The sequence below is a fragment of the Mya arenaria genome, chromosome 5, assembly GCF_026914265.1.
Source record: "Mya arenaria isolate MELC-2E11 chromosome 5, ASM2691426v1".
Lineage (NCBI taxonomy): Eukaryota > Metazoa > Mollusca > Bivalvia > Myida > Myidae > Mya > Mya arenaria.
The window spans coordinates 49,176,765-49,197,435 of NC_069126.1; the positions used below are offsets into that span (position 1 = coordinate 49,176,765).

Sequence of the window (20,671 nt, forward strand, 5' to 3'; positions counted from 1 at the left end):
TATTAGCCCTTTAAAATTTCAACGTTTAATAATGTTTGCACTGGCGTATATCATTTGACAGAATGTTTTACATACGTTTGATATGTGAGCATTTTCAAGTTTCAATGATTAAGTCTTGGTTGCTACTACATAGCCATAGTGGAAACTTTATGTTTGTCTGTTTCTTTGCCTGACATTCATGAATAGGTTCGGCAAAGACATTATAAAAATAATCAAACAAAACATTTTTTGTTAAATTACATGGTTATCGATATCCTTAATTTCAATAAAAAAGTTGTTATGCATCAGTAAAACGCGAATTAAACATTAGTTTCTTAGATATGTTTTGCTAAGTTAAAGTTTGGATTTTGAAGACGTTTGAAGTTTCCAAATGCATTTCATTGGTGAAATATTTCAAAGTGAAAATTTAACAAGCCATGTCAAGATAAAACAGATCGTAAAACGTATAAGGTAGTGAACAGTCATTTCAAATGTGTACCAATAAATACGTCGTCTGTGTATTTCGTAACCTGGTTTAAGTTTCGTTTCACATATTTATCAACCGCCAGAGCGCCATATTAACTCCAGAGATTTTTTGTCTGATTTGCCAGACTTTGACCATATTGACACTTTCTACTCTCACACTAAAGCATATCATATCCAAAACTATCCGCATATCATATCCAATACTATCCCAAATATTCTTTGTATCAATGAGTATTGGCAAAATAGCTGATATTATGTATGTCACCAGTCAGACTGCATGATTAACTTTAGAGATAACTGAATCGACAAAATATTACCTAATTCATTTTGCCCGCTCTATAACCTGTGCATTTCTTATGCAAATATTTGATAAACACTTTTATGGGTAATTCATTTCGACTGTGTTCGAAACCCCCCAAAAATAACACAAAATAAGGAGAGGCACCCTGTGGTTATACTATCGAAGCTTATCCTTGCACCTAAACTTCATACCACCTTGCAGGTACATCATTACGTAGCAAAAATCTGCTAACAGAAATTAATTCCAAATTTACATATAACTTAATATTGTTTTCAAGCATCCAATTGCATTTGTTATCGGTTGTGTGAACTCTTGATATGGGATGTTCAATTTCTTGGCAATTGAGACACTTATTTTGAGATATGATATTAAGGTTTGTCTTCTTAGGTTGACATTGAAGTTGAGAAGACTTTTATTGCTGGTAACGGTGATTTTTTTGTATACATACTTCTGGCATGTTCCATTCAACCGTTAGGTGTCACATAGGAGGATGTTCCTTTGCGTTAATCGATGTTTAAAAAAGATGGTGAGTGCTGTACTGGTATGATATAAGGAGGTGATGACATTGCGATTGCTGATCAAACTCATTACGGATCTAAGGAAGCTGGACTTCGATCGTATCAACGCTCAATGATGGTAAAGATATACTCATAAGTATGCTTGACCCCATTTCTCAACATTCTAAGGTCCAGTATAGGAGATCCAAGGTAAGCTCACTGCTTTGTTTTGGTATAAAATGTAAAAGACAGTTTGAGAATTTTAAAGGACGTAAGTTCGAAGATTATCCTGAGAAACTATGTTTTTTTTAATTATTTTAAGTTTAAGCAATAAATTTGGTTAATTGAAATAATAAAAATATATGTTATTAAACCTTTTATGTTCAATATATATCGAAAAATTGGGCACTGACAATAACTGCTAACAATGAAAGTTTCATGAACCTGTAGAGCTTTATTTCATCTCCTAAAAGCATCCGAATACCCAAATAGTTGTATATTGGCTAAATTTATTAAATTGCATTATAGCAAAATTATGATATTGAGTACACAAACAAATCGTTTTCACAAATACGGATATATCAAGTCCCGCACAGATTTGTGTTAGATTTCTACGATTTACTTATTTAAACACTAAAGTTAACGGAAAGAAAGTGTACTATTTTACTTAAGTAGCACGTTCGATTGCCAGCTTAAATTTAAGAAATAATTTCAAAATACATTTGCATGCTCTTATAAACGATTAGTAAACAATTTCATTGATCGCAGAAAACACGGTTTGATTTAAGCAGTAAAGAATTCTTTCTTTGTAGATAAGGTATGTTTAACTTAAGTTATATACTTTTCTATACGGTTTAGTATGCTTATGATAAGACGGACTAAGTACCTTTTAAAATGCAAGTCTCATTTTCTATAGTAAAAAAATAACAATAACTAAAAAAATATTTTTATTCGTCGTCGTCGATGTCATAATCTCTGAGTTATGTAAATTACCACGAAAGGGCTTCTGCAATTAGTTTCTTTAAGTATTGAAATGTGTGTGAAAAATGATTGTTAATAGCCATACGTTTAAATAATTTGATTTTTGCATGTATTAAATGGATACTCTTACATATTTATGTTGGAGACTATGTTTTCAGAAAGTCTTTAATTTAATACATGTTGTTATTTTTTAAATCTTATAACAAAAGCTCCAACCATTAACTAACAGATTTTAACTTGCACATAATGTTTTGTTTGCTGTGTCGAGGTCTTGAGGGTGCATTGATCATACTTTAGAACAAAGCTAATTTTCCCGACAATTATGTAATTAAGTGTTGAATAGGCTTAATTCAGCATTATTTTTTTTATTCCTGCATATTAATAAGATAATGTATTCGACAAGGCCGAAAGTGGGTTTTAAAAGTGTGGTATATAACTGGCCTAGCCATAGCATTACTTTATGTAAGATACTCGCTACCTCATCCTATATTTGTACATCAATTGTTTGTTTGGCGTGGATATATACAAATAGGCAATTTACACCGTATGAAGTTAAATCGATTAAATAATAATAATACACGTACAATGTCGTTATGATTAAGGCTCATCTAATGTTTAAACCAGAAGTAAAGACTACGCAATGATCGATCATTTTTACAATCAATTCTTAATTTTTCTTTCTCCTTTCGACCTTTGTGAAATATATTGTTTATAAATTAAACGTGTTTATCAGTATTAATTTAATGATATAGCTAAAACACTTTCTTGTGTAAGATATACAGTAAAGCTTATTCAATGTAGCAGCCCTTGGGTTAAATTTATTATGGAAATCGTTTTAAATGAAATGGTGTTATCAGTTTCTAGTGGACCAAGTGTATAAAAAGCGCAAACCTTGAGGAATATATCAATCTTATTGTTGAATCGAATGGGTGAACATCGGACTTTTAATGTATATGAAAACGCCCAGTGTTATTAATTGGCAATTGGCACTAGTCTAAATAGTTGTATGCCATTATACCCATAAATTAGTAAAGTCTCCGTTTAGAAAGTCATTTTCAGTATTCAGTTAAAAAGTAACCACAAACTGTTTGGCATTAAAAATATAAAGTTCTTCAGAAATAGACTGTTGGTATCAAATAAAAATTAATACTTGATTGATTATTGAGTTCAATTCTTCATTGATGAGGATGAGCAAAGCTTCTGTATAGCATAATGTAGGTTGAATCAAGCTTCTTTCGGACATTGAGTCAAGCTCCTATCTAACATTTAGAATGTTGAGTCAATCAGTCAATCATTTGACTGACTTGAGAAGGCTGAGTCAATGTGTTATCAGAATGATACTGATATAATGTACAATACATACTTAGTTTATAGAGCACAACATGCAAGTAAAAACAACAACAAAAGTCATGTTTGCAAAAGGATCGTCATAGAAACAGTAAACCTCTGGGTCACGTTGAAGATATTTGAATTCGTCCTGTGTCCAGTTTAAGGTTAACATACGTTTCGTCTTCAGCTGACATTTTTTTCTGATTGTTTTTCTCCTTTCTTTGTTGAAAATCTGAAGAAAATTTGTAAAGCTAGTAAACTAAACCTCATTCTTAAATAAAATGTATTAAAGGAAGTCAAAGAAAATTCATGTTTGAAACTGTGTGTTTGAAGTTGTTTTGGATTATAGCATTGATTAGATTGCATGCACAAACAAGTAAACAAATCACGTAATGCTGTACGTACCAAGATCAGAATACGCCTTTTCGCCCGTGCGTCGTTCTAATGTTGTTAATTCTTCGTACCTGAAATAATTGACAACACGCGTTAGCGTTGTTTAAATCAACAAAGACAAATGTCTAAACCTTATTGCACATAAAATTGTGATTTTGTCTTATAATTTACCCAAGAGCAGAGTGAAAGGTAAGCACGTTCAGAAATTGCAACTGAAGCCTACCCGTTTTCATAATGCTGTGTATTGTCGTTCTTGACGTGAAGATCTGAAACGATGTGACAAAAAATAATTAGAATGAGTGCAATATGACACAAAACATCAGTGGTCTAGATATGTCAACCAGGACGCATTATTTGTTTATACACAAAAACAGTATACAATAAAGAAATATGTTAATATCTTTTAAATAAAGTATGTATATACTTGCCTTTATATGTCAATATAATGCAAATAAATAAGTTCATTTTTTTCGTTGATATGTTAAATTTTCTAATCACATCCGTCTTATAAATGATAAAAGCAAGCAAAATCAAACTTCATTGATATTACGTCCCGGCATGTGAATTCGAATGTGCGTACAATCACAGGATGAACGGGACGAACAACTTGAAAGCAGCACGAAATAAAACAACATAGAGAGAATGGATAGCTTCGCCGATTAAGGACACGGATATGTTTTATATTTTTGAAATAACTAAATAATCATAAAATTTACATTTTTTAATTTATATGTAATAATTCAATCTTATTGCTATACATATTTGGACATTTATGATAGCTATAAACACATTGATTTCTCATCTTTGTTCGTAAAATGATAATTTCAACATTTTTTTCTATATCCGCAGTTAGAAAAGTTACATCATATATTGTAACTATCATGTAATGGTAAATATGTGTGATAGTTGTGAAATTTAAAGCGTAATAGTTCTTTCATAGGGATGTGTTTTAGCGTTGCATTAGACTTATTTCTTGATAAGCAAAGATAGTTACTACGAGGGTTCTTAGGGAAATGTTTAGACTTAGACTTTGTTTAGAAGTAAAAAGATATGAGTATGTTTACCTTCTCCACCAGATGAATTTAGTTTGTTTTTTATTCCTGAAAGTTCGAATCTACAAATAACGGATACATGGGTGCATACGGCGTGACATCCCTCACATTTACAAACTATTCCCTTCTTGTGCAAGAAATAACTATACTAATTGTTCCCAGCTAATAATTTAGTGTCATTGAACAGTTTCTTAAAGTACAAGCAAGGTATGACAAGAGAGTTAGCCTCCGTTATGCAAACTTACGTACCTAATAGTTATTGATAGCATAAACATACACTAATCGAGACACATATAACGTACAAAAACATAAATAAATCCAACATGCATCAACTTATTTTATAAAAATATGGGTTCACCGCCTTTTTCACCCTTTTTAAAGGAGAAAACAATCTCTTTAATATTATATATGATCTAAAGTTCAATTGTTGACGGTATCAACTTGCTAAACTTAGATAGCACATATTTACAAGCATTAAGTTCGAAAGAAATTGATTAGTTAGTTTACTTACCATTATTCGCTTTAAATGTCTGTCGTTTTCTATAGACATATGCTACAATTAGTAGAGCTATTAAAGCCATAGTAGCACTGACGGAACCTCCAATTAAGGCAGAGTTGGTAGTTGACGAAGTTTCCGCTGGTGCTGGTGATTCTATGTTATAATTAAAATGAAAGTGTTAGCATTTTTGCAGTGACTAGTTTGCATGGCAAACGACAAGCTTTTGAAAGTGTTGCAAATTAATCTGTATGTGGTGAATGCAAGATTTCAAGCGAACCTGTTAAGCACTTACACTTACCATAATGGCAAACATTTTAATTACTTTATTGTATTTAAAACAACTGGTTGAGTATCGTAATGGAATTGCAGAATCATTCAAAGCTCTTTTTAAATATATAAAAGTGTTTGATGTATTTAGTATTTTTTCCTGAATATTCTCTTCATTCCAAACCTGGATATCCGTTCATCTTAACCATAAACATATTTTTACCTTAGGGTTACGATAAAACGTCAGGTTTTGTGAAAATACATTTTAATGACTGTTGGCAAGCATTCGTCTTTCGTATGATGATTATATACACTAAAAATCATCTTTTAGAATACATTCACGCCATTCACAATTTGTTAAACAACATGCTGATATGAATTTATCCATGCACATATTGATACCGTGAAGTTCACTTACCGTCTAAAACAATGCTTAACGTTTCAGTCTTGCTTCCAATTTCGTTTTCTACACGCACAGAGTAATTCCCAAAGTCCCATGGCTCTGTACTTTTGATAACAACCACGGATGACAGCATGTCATCACGTGTTGTAATACACACTCTATCCGATTCATTTGTGTTAATAGGTAGTTGCATGTTGTTTGAAAGATTTGTCCATATTACACGTTTGGGTAAAGGATTTGAAAATATACTGAAATAAAGCGTCGTCTGTTTTCCCACTGTTGATTTGACAACCGTCTCTGGTAGGTAATTAGGTCGGTATCTCGGCGAACCTGTCAAGATTTACAAATCGCTCTGTCGCAACAGTAAGACCCCAAGATGACGTTTGATATTATGAGTTCCTCACAAATATTGATCGTACATGAACTATATTTATAATCCTTAAATTTAATATTTATCGACTTTTATTTGTCTTATGTCGTTAACTAGTTTTGTTTACGTTTTCGTACGTCATGTCGTGTAAATAACATACGAAATTTTAATAAACTTAATTACCGAATTAGTATGATTTTCTGTGTATTTGTTAGAATTAGTTTTTGGTCCAATTTATTAAAACAATTGCTTACACCCGACATCAATTGTAAGATTTCTGCTCTCGGGCAGTCCGCCGTTATGCTTATTTTCAGAAATACACGTGAAATTGCCGATGTCCTCCAAGCATGAACTGATCTTTCTATATCGCAGCTGATTGCCTTCACGTGTAGAATGCAATGCTGTGCCGTTTGGAGACACTATACTGACATTAGCGGGCGGGTCACTGTCTATATCACACTCAAAGCTTAATTCCTCTGTATGTTTCACCGTAGCAGGTAAGGCAACAAATCGCTGTATTTTTGCTTTATCTAAAATATAGCAAAAAAACAAGTAGCTGATTTATATTGAAAGGTACTTATTTCATTACACATTGAAAATATTTATTTCTATAAAACATTTTCAAGATATATGACATTTACTCACAAACAAAGAATTTACTGTAACAAACCGGGATCACAATCAAATTGTAACATGCACATAACGCACACAATCACGACCTAATTAAGAACGAAGTAATTGGAATATTTAACTACCCCATGTTGATACGCATTCCGAACACTTAAAACGACTCTCATGATATGTATAAACATTTTATGTACCAGTTGTATGTTCCCTGCCATTACATCAATAAATTAATCATTTACTCAATACTTGTAATGTCACATTTTAAAACATGGCCTACATGCTAATACCATAACATGAAGTCCTGCCTGCAGCAATATTTCATCCTGTCGGCATCAAAGCGGGATATTTTCACCTAGTATTTAGACATTACACAGGGACAAGGACATACTTAAGAATAAACAATGTCGGTCGACACTTTTCGCTATCAAGTTTAGTTAAGTTTACCAAGATGCTTAATTGAGATTGACCTGAATGTTCTACTTTATTCGTGCAAATACAAACATGGTATATGCTAGTCAGAATATCGATATTATGTCTGCATAAGGTAGAATCGTCACTACCAATAATCGAGGAACTGCATAACTAAATTACAAAAAAAAACGGTCTTACACTGAACATCGATATAAAAGTGTTGTTTGTCGACGCCATCTTCTTCTGCACTGCCAGTCGATGTCATTCTATTTCTTGCAACACATGAAAAATTGCCTTCGTCAGTTCGAGAAATGTTCAGAAAGTCGATCAGCTGTCCAACCTTTTCGGCTGTTGCATTCGACTCCCTTTTCCAAGTAACAAAAGATTCCTTTGGGTTTCCTAGAGACACTATGCAATTTATGCTAAAGTTTGTACCTTCTATAGCAACTAGATTACTTTCAGTATTCGTTATAGTTGGTGGGTCTGAAAGGAAAAAAATACAATTCGACATTAGCATAATCATGTTTGTAAGAGTGATTATTGTGTGTAAGTTATAGAGGATAGTTCTTTGTGTCATTGTAAGATCGCAATATAATTCACCGAGTGAGCACCAATACTTTATTTCACGAGTGGCGTAACGTGATATATTTTCGTTTGGTGTTAATGCGGTGAAGTATTTTGCGATGATACACTGAATCAAAATGACGTTCATTTGGTATACAATTTGGCGCGCTTTTCTAAAATCTGCAATAAAATGACATTTGATTTTTTTCTAGCATATCCTTAAAAGAAAAAATATGCTTTGGAAATAACGTCGCTGACATTGTGTCAACGCCCTGTCGCGCTATTGTTTGATCTTGACGTTAGAATGGGCTAAACATTCAAAACAGTGAAAATTATCAAGTTTATATTTTCACTTTTTGAAAGAGTGAAACATTTTTTTTTTATTTCACTGATAAATCTCTTTTTTTCGCAGATAAAAACAAAACAATTTAACAATAAGGTATGATATTTTACTTTTAACCTGTAACTCACATTGAATGTTCACGTCAAACGTAGTATTTGAACGTCCGTTGACGACCTGTCCAATGCTAGGCTTCATGATATTCTCAACACTTAATATGTATAACCCATCATGTGGTATTTGTACATTATTTAATGAAAGGGTTTTTCCTTCAGATGTTTGGCTAGTAGGCCACGTCCAAGTAAACTTTTCAGGAGCCGGATTTCCTTCACTTTTACAAGTAATTAGAACGTTTGAGTTTAAAGTCACGTTTAAAACGCCTTTGCTCACATTTGCACTACCAAGTGTACACGTTGGAGGATTGGGTTCATCTGAAAGCAGAAAAAGGAAGACATAGTTCAGCCCTTTTTCTTGAGTAATAAATACAAGTTAATGATTAAATGAAAGCCATTTATCATACTTTTCATAATTTATACTTTTCAACTTACAATACACGTGTATATTCACGAATCGCCGATCCGTCCATCCAAGAATATGCGATGCCGAGCAGATGCATGCTGAGTCGCTTAGATTAGCAGCGATCCAATTGACGGTACTTATAGCACTGGACTGTGAATTCTCGTCGCTTTGAATACCATCGTAGCAAGACCATTTCAGAGTTGCAAGAGGATTTCCACCGTTTACTTCGCATCGTAAAGATTGCCTTGTGTTGGAATTTCGTATCAAGTAGTAGTCTGTATTATTTGTTTGATTGTTTACGAAAACACGTTTATCCGGGTTGTCTGAAATAGTGAATGAACAAATTGTTAGTTGTATAGAAAAAAATAAGGATTTGTCAGTTAATAATTAACTTTTATTCGAATATGAACGTATAATGTATACGAGATAATTAGATAGAGGTAGTCATATTTAAATTAACCAACTAAGCCTTAGACAGTATGACAATTGCAGTAATTATTGCAGGTAATTTATCATTGTCAAAACAATGAAACTGTTGACGTTGGCTCTGAATTATTGTCAGCGTGGATGTGAAATTGTTCATTTTTGTGCTTTTCAATACATGCATACAGGGCAACAAAATAATTAAACAAAACAAGGGTACAAACAGATGACTTGTTGCTAAATGAATGTATTTAAATGGAACGTGACTTTCTCCCACTACTCAAATTCATCAATGAAACATAATGTAGAATTATTGTAATCGTACAAAGTTTCAAAATCTATTCATACACTAAATAAAAACAGAGTTACAAACATAAGGATATTATAAGTGCTAAGTATAACGAGGCTTTATGCAGGCACATAGTGAAAACATATATGGAAACAAAGTATACAAAGTTGTCTGAAAGAAATGATACATTAGGTTTCAAATTACAAATAAAATTACAATTATCAAAAATCAGAATCAAAATTATGTCAAGTGTTATCATTTTAAAACAGAACAATCAACATTATGCCAATTATCTTCACTTTAATACGCGGAATAAACAAGTGATATACGTTTACATAATGAACAGTGTTTAAAACTAAGTGGTAAACGATTTTAAAATGTGTTTAACAAATATTGATAGTTTCCTAAAATCATTTTCATTCATAATTGTAAAGAGGTTTAGGAAGTTAACATAAAATACAGGTTTTATTAACGTTTTTCTTAGAGTTACAAAATCAGGACATTCTATTATATAGTGGTTTTCGTCACCTATCGTTCTATTGCAACGCGTGCATTTTCTATTCTCGTTTGGGACATAACTCCATCGACCAGTTTCACATGATAATTTGTGATTTCTCATTCGTAATTTCGCATAACTGTTTGTTTTTATGTCATAGGTGTTATAAAGATACTTTTCCATTTCAAACTTTCGTTTTATTTTATTATAAAATTGGAAGCGTGTGGATGTGTTAAATGTTCTGTACTAGTCAGTAATAAAAAAAATCTTTTAACTTTTGTGATACTGAGAGTGTTAACCATGTACAGTTAGTAAATGTATGTAATAACCAAATTCCATACATTCCTGTTTTTATTAACATAGTTTAAATATTATTTATCCAGATTAATTTAGTTTGACTTATTTTGAAGATTATCATAAAGACAATACATCGCATAGTAAAGTTTTGTAGACAATTATTTTTTCGAGGGTTGTATTAGGTGTGCTCAATATTTAACTATCCGTGTTTCTATGGCAATTCGTATAGGAAATACACCAGTCTCACCATACACAATTGCGTTTGGGGCTGAGGATCGAAGGCATAAAAGGTGCTTCAAGAATTTAAGTTGTACTTTTTCCAATAACTCCAAATTTCCAAATCCCCATATTTCACATCCATAAAGAAGTATTGGTTTAATTAGCTTATCAAACAGGTCAATTTGGATATTTATTGGGAGGTATAATGATACCATCGTACCTTCTGTAAGGTCGTTTTTTTCGTCTCAAACTTCTTGAGTAATACTATCAAGTCCTCTACTAAGAGCATCATTGGTCGGTTTATTGAAAAATAATTTAATTTTAATTTTCGATTTGACCCAATATTTATTATATACAAATAACACCAAATGGTAATGCTAATTTTGATTTTTTGATGTTTTTGGGTTATTTTAAATTTTAGTTTCTTTAGTTACGACAATTTGTTATGTGATTGTTGATAACATAGCCCAATCGTAAGTTTTAAGTTATATATAGAGGGAAAGCATTCGAATATAATTCATGAATCAAAAATCAATTATAGCGCACTATTCACGGAAAATAAACATCCAAATTTTAACAGATGAAAGAGTTTTCCAAAATGTGTCGAGTTTAAAGCTAAATAAATACAAATAATAAAGGTAATGTGAATTGAAGAAAAATAAATAGTTTGTCCTTAATCTGTTTTATAATGCTCGTGTTGATTTAGGAGTTAAGTTCATGTCGATCATACAATATGTAAATGTAGATACATTGAAAACGTATAAGTAGTTTTAAAACTCACAGTAAAGTAATTTTAGTGATTGACTCAAGAATAAAGTAAAACTTTTAAAAATATCACCAAGCATATGTTTTAAAACTTAAACCTAATTGTATGTATTTATTTAATATGACTTGTAATACATTCGTGTTATGTTGACTGCAACCGCTTCCGTACATAAGTATAAATGAAACTTACATATGATATTAAGATGAATCCGTCTGCTGAAGATTTTAGCCTCAGCAGTGTTATTTGCTGTGCAGTACAGTAGCATTCCATTATGTTCTGCACTTACGTTAAAGGAAACCCTGCTTTCAGCAGTTGTTGTTCCATCATCGTTAGACTGAATCGTGACCGCCGAAAACTTTGTAATATCGGTATCATCATTTGACTGACTGGGCGTTTTGTTGTCCACAAACCAACTGATATTTGCAGACGGAAACCCATTGGGTGCTTCACATTTCAGCGTTACCTGTTTGGTATCGTCTATTGTCACAACATTTTGTACATCCGATGGTATGATCGCTCCTTGTATGGGTACTTAATAGAACAAACATAATACATTTCACTGATCAAGGTAGTATTCAAATATCGATTGAAAATATAATATTGCATTATTTTACGAAATAAAATTGAAAATGTCGCCTGCATAAAGCCCTATTTTTTTAAAAACTAAAACCAATTATGAATTATGCGCATGACTGAAAGAACAATGGCGATGGCGTTATTCAAACATTAATTAATATCATGTACAACATATATGGCTATATTCAAAATTAAAACATTACAGTCCATAACTCTAAATGGCATATTAAAATATCTTCTGGTGCGATATATTAGGGGTATATGATAAATATTGAAAAAATAGCATATGAGGTCAATTTGTCAGTTAACAGGGCTGTTAACCTACATAAAGATTCTGTGACAAATTGACGTACATACACAAATTTATACAAGAGGATCATGATAGTCATAAATAGCTCGCCTGAGTGAAAGTTTTAAAAATTTGTCTTATTATGAGTATTAAGAAGTTAATTGGTTGATGCCAATGCAACTAAGGATTCAACTTTGATCGAGTAGTGTCAAATGTTGCAGTGGTTAAGGTCATCCAATCACAACATTGATATTGGATTTATATATAAAAGAATGTACGCATAGTCCAACTCATACTGCTGTACCTTTAAAAATAAGAGAGTATTTTGATAGGGAACACTATAGGTCATCCGAGAATAGCATTGATATTTATTTTCAAAACTTTACACAGGGTCCAAAGTTCATTACTGTAGCTTTAGAAATAAGCCAACGAGGCACAACATTGATATTTGACTTCGAAACTGTGCACATGGTTCAACTTTCATAGCTGAAATTTTAGACACAGAATCAATATGTCACAGACAATGTCATTCAAGGATAAAATTGGATTTTAATGCAAGGTCCAACTTTCATTGTTGTAGTTTTAAAATATAAGAAAATAGGTTAAAAGGGTTGGAGCCAGCTTTTTACCCCAGGGACATTTATTTAACACACTTGGTAGAGGGCACTCATATGATGCTACATAACAAATGTACAGGTCTGGGCCGTGCCGTTTAGTTTTAGAAAAGAGGATTTCCCTATAGCAGACTGTAGGTAACTTATTAACCCTAGTGAACCCCAGGGCGTGACCAGTTTTGTACGCAGGGAATAAAATTAAAAAAAGATGGTGTTGGACCAAATTATGATGTTATAGGTCTTGAAAATACTTGTGACCCCGGGGCGAGGCTAGTTTTGACCACATGGGTACGATTTGAGCTGGATAAAGGACCATTTACGATGCTTCAAACAAACTATAAAGAATCTGGGCAAAGCGGTTAGAGACTAGAAGATTATCAAAAAAGTTATTCTGTAAGACAAAAGGCAACTTGTGATGCCCAGGGGTTTTGTTCCATGGGAATTAAATTGAATACACTTGGTGAAGGAAGATGTTCAAAGGCTTTTTATATAAGTATATAATAATCGTGACCGCCAGTGCGGGACCAGTTTTGGCTCCAGGGCCTAATTTAAATAAACTTTTTAGTGGACCAATAGACTATTTAACACACCAACTATCTAAAATATCCCAGCTCTAGGCCAAAAAGATTTTTGAAGTTTTTCCATTTGGTTACCATGGCAACCAGATTTCTGCATGAAATTCACTTGTTTGGATAAATTTTTGAAAGGGAACATCTCCTCCCACTTAAGTTTCATCTTAATTGGCAAGGTGGTTTAGGAGGCGATGCCGTTTGAATCAAATGTTGACGACCGACCGACGGACTGTGTGCAATGGAAAAAGCTCAAACTGACCTCTTCGTGCTCATTAAGGCTGATATATCAAAAATAGTGTGCTTTTTTCATTTACTTACTACGTTTTAGTCGATTTCGTTTGTAACGTGAGACAGAACCTCACTCAACATAAGAATGTGCACCTACGACCTTGATATTAGGTCGATATAAGGATTAATCGCAAGCCAGAAAATATAGATGCAAATTCACGGACGGCACAAGCGATTTTTGCTTGCACTCCTGCGCTAATATAGTTTTAGCACACAAAACAAATGTTTACACTCTTTTAAAGTTATATTTCCCCATTTTTAAAGAAAAGTTTTAAAATGTCATTTGTTAAATTGTTTAAGTATAAATCGAAACACTTTATCCGCCCTACAACTATATGAATTCTAGATGTCTGGTAAACTCGTGTTATATTCATTTAAAAGAGTATTGCGAACAAGATAAGAAATAGTCGAAAAATACTGAAAATAATATAATTAGCAAGTTTTGTTTATCTTCATAGACTGGAAGATATGTCGTTTACGTCCGATTCTAAGTTAATAGAGCTTAAAGAGAAATATCTTCTTTATAGGTCGAATTCCTGAAATGCATTGTCAACAAGAAAGCATAGTATGTTTATCCTTGCTCAAATAAAATCATTGCATTGTCCATTAGAACATTCGTATTTAGCCTAAACAAATCAACACATAGCAAAAGTCACAATACACAACACAGTTCATAAGTGAACTTATAATGTGACAAGAATGAAAGCAAATAGAAGAAATAATAACATGAACTCCATCAACGTCATCTATCATGATTAAAGCAAATAGCTCAGTACAGCGAGTGTTTGTCGAGAACTTTGCGTTATAATCAATATTGTAATGACAGAAATTTCTAAAGCAATAGCAATATAAAAATTAATGATATTTGTGCATGAACTTTCCGAATTAACTAAAATTTACAAAACCATATAATTTCCGATATAAATACAATCATGGAAAGGAATATCAAGAATGAAAGTATCCACCCACCTTTCACTATCAATTCAACAAGAGTACTATTCATGCGTCCAAAAAAGTCTGTACACTGCCACAATCCGGTTTCTCTTCTCGATATCGTTGCAATGATGCACTCAATGTTTTTGTTTTGATTATCACAAGTGCACTGATCTAACAATTTTTCATAGTCCAAAGTACAACCGCTGCCAGTAAAATAGGAATATAGTATTCTTTTATTATGTGGAGGCCCCCTTACCAACACAAGACTGTTTGCATCATATCCTGCGCCACATTGAATCAAAACCGAGTTGTTTTCAAAGATTACTTGCGGTTTGACAGAAATGGTGATATCTACACAGTCTGAAAAAGTAAATACCATTTTCTAATATATTAACTTAATAATTCAAAAACAAAGACCATGCTTTAATTAACTAGTGTTAGAGTTTGCCCTTAATGTTGAACCAATGGCAAATTTAGATTGAAACATTTTAAACGTTACAATCAAATAAACATCAGTGTAATACAAGTTATACGTAATTGCCACATTATTTAAAAATAAGACTTATAAAATGTATATGTATCATTCAAAAACACAATCGAACATAATTGTTTAATTTCTGATCAATTTTGCGTTAAAGAAAGGAAAAAAGAAATGTTATACAACAAATGGTAGACTGTGTATTATCAGATTTAGATTAAACGTGGAACAGCTTCAGATTTCCAGCTTCATATTCATGTTATCTTTTGAAACCATCATGCCCTGTTAAACCGAACATATGTTTAATAATTGAATTCAGCGAAATGAAAAATTAAAGTGCTCGGACATGAGAGTGGTAAATTTTAGTTGAATTTAATTTTTGGAAGGTGAATTAAATGATCACCTCACATTTTCATCACTCAGATGCATATCTGTTTGAGCCGTCTGGATCATATTCATACATACGCTTTATACTAACAAGTTTTACATCTTTAATTCCATATTTTCTTCATAACTGTCATAAGTAGTCTCATTTTCTGATTGTGAAAGCTTTATTTAATTGAATATTAGTAGTCAAAAAAAATGCTAACTTAGTGGAGACCTCGCATAGTGTAAGAATGCGCGTACTGAAACTTTTCCAGCATTTGATAGAGTACTTTTACATTACGACGAGTGTGACGATTTGGTGCTTTGTATTGCCTCTTTGCTTGTTTTTTTGTTGCATGTACTACACATGTATAGCATATGCTTCTCAGCCCTACGCATTTATACCAGATCTCAGATTTCCCGCAAAATAACCTTTGTTGTGGCCAGTGATGGACATTTAATTGTAATATTATTGGCTGATTTTATGATACGGATTATAGCATCACCTTTGAATGTTTAATGATCCTAACTATTTTCAATATCATATACAGTTACTTAGCTTTGAAAAAAGAAACATTTCTAGAAATAACGTAGGCTGAGATCTTCACTATGGTTTAATAGATATAATAATCTCAACACATTATAAAATTGTGATATAAGATGAAAGTAACAATACTTTTTTTATGATGAGATTAAATAAAAAATAGGTTGTTTTCACTTATAACTCATAATGAAAATTTAATATAAACATAAGTATGTGCATTAATGCTGAAGTGATTTGATATGAGTAATTATATTTCAACCGACGCATTTAAATTAAGTACTTCAACAGTTCAAGTAAGTCAAGTATTAATGCTTTGTGCAAATGAACTGTCAGAAAAAAATCCCTGGTCATTCAGTATTAAATGAACGTCAAAAAACAGCATTGTCAATTTTCACAAACATTTATGTATTGCATTTTAGCTCGACTATACGAATGATAAGGAGAACTATACAACTCACCCTGTTGTCGGCGTTTGCGTAGGCGTCGACTAAACACAACTTGGTTAAGGTTTTGTATGTAAACATCTTTAAGTCATTGTCTAAACATATACATCATGTATTTCAATGGAATTTCAGATATATGTTTCGAATTATTTAACCTACTTAATTAATGAAGTTTGACAACACTATTTTGACCATAATGCTAATATTGGGTCTTTATTATTCGACTTGAAAATTATTGTTACGGTTAAACACACTCAGGTTTATATGTCAGTAAAGCTCAGAGTTTATTCATTTATGTTCTCTATATGCATACAAAACATTCAGTGTGAACTTGAACTTCAAGGGTGCACGCCACATATTACATTAATGTGCTAAATTGTGCAATATTTGATTATCCCGTCAAACATGACAAAATTACAGTATGTGCACGAATCCTATTAGATACTAAATTGCAAAATAATTGACCTCTAAGAACGGCCTTTAGCTTTGAGGTAGGGTTAAAACCAGACAATAGGAGCCGGGGCAGCCGGGACCCGGCAACTTATACTTTGTTTGTATGTAAACAGCATTCCACAAACCATTTAGTGACATCGACTTTTGAGTTAGTTGAGTTTTTCTGTATTGTTCCCTAACTAACCATACAATGTAAAGTTTAAGCAATAACTATTTGTGAAATACAAGTTAACTAATAAGGAAAATTTGAGTCGATACAATACCCCATTATAACAATCATTAAAAAGTTTCTCTATTTGATTAACTAACTGATAAGCCATTACTGAAACTCAGTAGGCCTCTGGTATAAATGCGTAGGAATATACCGTGTCTTTACATCTGAATAAAGTTACGACCTCTGAAATTATGTACTAACTGATACATTCGGGTACACCAACACGATGATGTTATATAAATAAGAATGAGAATGATTTGCACAGTAACAAGGAGTTCAGTTCTTTCGGGTGAAGCGTCCGGGTTTGAACCCCCGACCTTCCTCAGGTGAACGAACCCCTACAACCTCTTCAACTGAGCTATCGGGGCGGTCAATAATGGCAGATTCAGATGCAACGGTTTTCTCTTCATTTATACTATAACAGACGCTAATTGAACCCTATATATATCGTGAAAAGTAGCAACTTTTAAGCACAGGTCTTTCCCTTGACAGGCGTAAATAACAACTGCGTCTGACCGGCGACCAGTCACAATCAAAAGGAAGCAAACAATATTGATGTTTTCCTTGAACAGCATTTTGAAGAGACTTTTGGTATACGTGCCTTGAGAATGAAGCTTATTTAAACTTAACTTTTGTATGTTTTTCTTTATTATTCTGTATGAGTGACGTACATGTAATTGTATGTGGGTCCCTTGGTACAGTGTTACAGGAAACTGTCTGCAGAATTATAAGGTGATATATTTAGATACGCGGTGAAATCAAAAGTTAAAATGTTGCTGATAATTAATCTATATTAATAAATTGTTAAAGACATAAAACGTGGATACATATGGTATCATAGCAAATATATAAGAAACATAAATCAAAAATGCCTACGATATAGATTGATGATAAAAAAAAATCTTATTTAATGCATTTTCATGTTTAACTCATTATTTGAGTGTTTTTTGCTGCCGGTTGAATCATCAACCTTTATCATGATTATACAACTGATGTATATAGTTTTACGACTTTAAATAAATGCCGATTTCCAAACATTTCCTGGTCGTTTGATGACTACTTTCTAGCTAGGGATAGGACAGTCTTAACTGAGCCTGGTATCAAACATGAATTATATATTGTACTTATAAGTGTGTATGTAGCTTGCTAGGAAGTTTATTGCGGGCCGCTTTTTTAGATGTTTCATTTACAATTGTTTGAACCAATTATTTTAATTGTAAATGTAGCTTTAAATGTTAGCCTCACAACTTGTGGAAAACTATCTGCACTTCATCTAAGAACGATCAAAGGAATGTTGTTTGCCAATCCATTATTGATCATTTTAAATAAAAATAGATTTCTCTTTAATCTGTTGTATTTTCGAAGTTGTTTTGAGGAAAACAAGGCAAACTGTTGCTAATGAAATGTTCATATGATGTAAAAAATAAAGCATGAATCATTAATGGCGAAATAAGTGTAATCTTTTCATATTTATTTATTATTTGTTTATTAACATGTATAGTCCATTAAGCCTCAAAGGCGTGTTGTCACATTTCGCACAAAGCCCCTCGGGGTGTTGAATTATTGTATGTTCATTACATTTCATGGTCCAGTGTATATTGATGACCAATTACTGCCTCATTCAGAATTTAATGACCAATTTCATAGCTGACCAATGTATGCTTTAGGGAAACTCGATACTGCCGTATTGATAAGTTACTGACCAATTCCTCAGCTGACCAATGTAACATATATGAAAACCTGACTCTGATGCATTGTAAAGTTAGTGTCAATTTACATAGTGATTTAACTAATATGTTATTGAAACTTATTTTCAATATAAGTAACTAAATGTCCCGAGAATTGTTACTGAATATAAAAATGGGTACCAAAATAAAATAAAAAGTATTGTTACAGCTGTCAAGAACTGTAACTTTGGTTTGCCTATTTATGTCTTTTCCCGAGTAAGCAAGAAACATATTGATTTAGTGCTGTCTGTCGGTCACAAAACGTTGTCCCCTGTAAAACTTATAGTTGTACTGAAACCTGGAAGAAGTGTTTAATATAAACTGTAGTTGTGCATAGACTTATGTTTTACCAAAATAGGTCTCTTTTTATTCCTTCATAGGCTTGACTCGACATCAGCCAGCACCAACTTCAAAATATTTACATGGTAGATCTGTTTGTGGGCCCGCTGTGATACTTTGTATCACAGTTTTTCTTGTTCATTGGTGTGGTTAAGTAAACTGTTTCGGTGTAGCGACACGCATATAATTTATTTGTTTCACGGTCGTACAGCCAATCTATTTTTACCTGATGCACTATCCAATCAAATTCTAAGGTGGACATCACGTAATCTGAACAATCCAATGAAGTCGTCATTTTATCTGTGTCTTCAACGAACATGATCAAAACATATTACAATATAAGCTATATTTTGGCACTTTTAAACTGGGGAATAGCTGGCCATGAAGATATATATACTATAAACACTATTTTGACCCCGAAAACTTGACATGCAAGGAACCAATATGTAGTCCAGGTTTTCGGAAAAGCGAAAGAGAAATACTGTTCACCCATACATGAAACTAATGTTAAACATACGTCGAGCTGGTCCGCATAATGAATATGCTCTGAGTCAGGACCAGGCAGCATCAATGTTATGTTTCGTTAGGGGCATTGTGCTACAATATGCACCGTTTGGGATTGCCACAGGAGCAGTAATATGGAAACGAATCTCTTTTTTTCTCTCTCAAATATATGGTGTTTTGAAACAAATCATAGGAATCAATATACGCACAATTAACCTATTAGCTTTGAAATGATTACAACGAACAGCTTTTACTAAGGTTTGAATTATCTTGTTGATATTCTTGTTTAGATAAATTGAGTGCACTGTATTTAATTTAGTTGAGCATCTCAACATTGAGATCAAGACATTCGATTTAAATAGGAAACATTCACAGCAAAGAAAGTGTTTTATTTATCGAACACCGAATAACTAAAATATACACAAAAATCGACTCACCAGTAATCCTGAAATATGCCAAGACACACAAAATCGTAACTGGTGTCACAAACATTTTTATTTTGTAAATAAACTTTGTCTATATAACCTTGTGATGTTTTGTGTACATTTGACAGTGATTTAAACTCACTAAAGAATTGAAATTAACTTCCTCCTGCATTCAGTTTTATCGGTTATGTATGTTTACGCTGTCAGTAAAATCGTTTATAGGCCTGTCAATTTAAATAGTGTTTGTTCTACGGTTTAATACTAAAACTACGTATATATGCATAAAAACCTTACTAGTCTATTCTGGCGAGTTAATTGATGGCAGTTATAATTATGCCAAGCTTGAATAGTAACATGATTTATTTAATAACACATCAGGCGGAAATAGCGTACAT

General features: G+C 32.6%; 1 protein-coding gene across 3 annotated transcripts; it reads right to left on the minus strand.

Moving 5' to 3' along the window:
- Nucleotides 1-1,860: 1,860 nt before the first annotated feature.
- Nucleotides 1,861-20,402, minus strand: LOC128233543 (carcinoembryonic antigen-related cell adhesion molecule 1-like). 3 transcript variants are annotated; one of them, XM_052947260.1, is made up of 12 exons: nt 20,289-20,400; nt 14,817-15,143; nt 11,698-12,039; nt 9,048-9,341; nt 8,631-8,930; nt 7,794-8,078; nt 6,812-7,087; nt 6,203-6,517; nt 5,530-5,670; nt 4,190-4,232; nt 3,979-4,037; nt 1,861-3,805 (listed from the first exon to the last, which is right to left on the minus strand). In XM_052947260.1, the coding sequence occupies exons 1-12, from the start codon at nt 20,341-20,343 to the stop codon at nt 3,696-3,698; spliced, it is 2,547 nt and encodes an 848-aa protein (XP_052803220.1). In that variant the 5' UTR covers nt 20,344-20,400; the 3' UTR covers nt 1,861-3,695. The 3 variants fall into 3 exon arrangements, with proteins under 3 accessions (XP_052803220.1, XP_052803222.1, XP_052803223.1); XM_052947262.1 differs by lacking the exon at nt 11,698-12,039; XM_052947263.1 differs by lacking the exons at nt 11,698-12,039; nt 14,817-15,143 and having other exon boundaries at nt 20,289-20,402.
- Between the last annotated feature and the right edge of the window lie 269 nt (nt 20,403-20,671).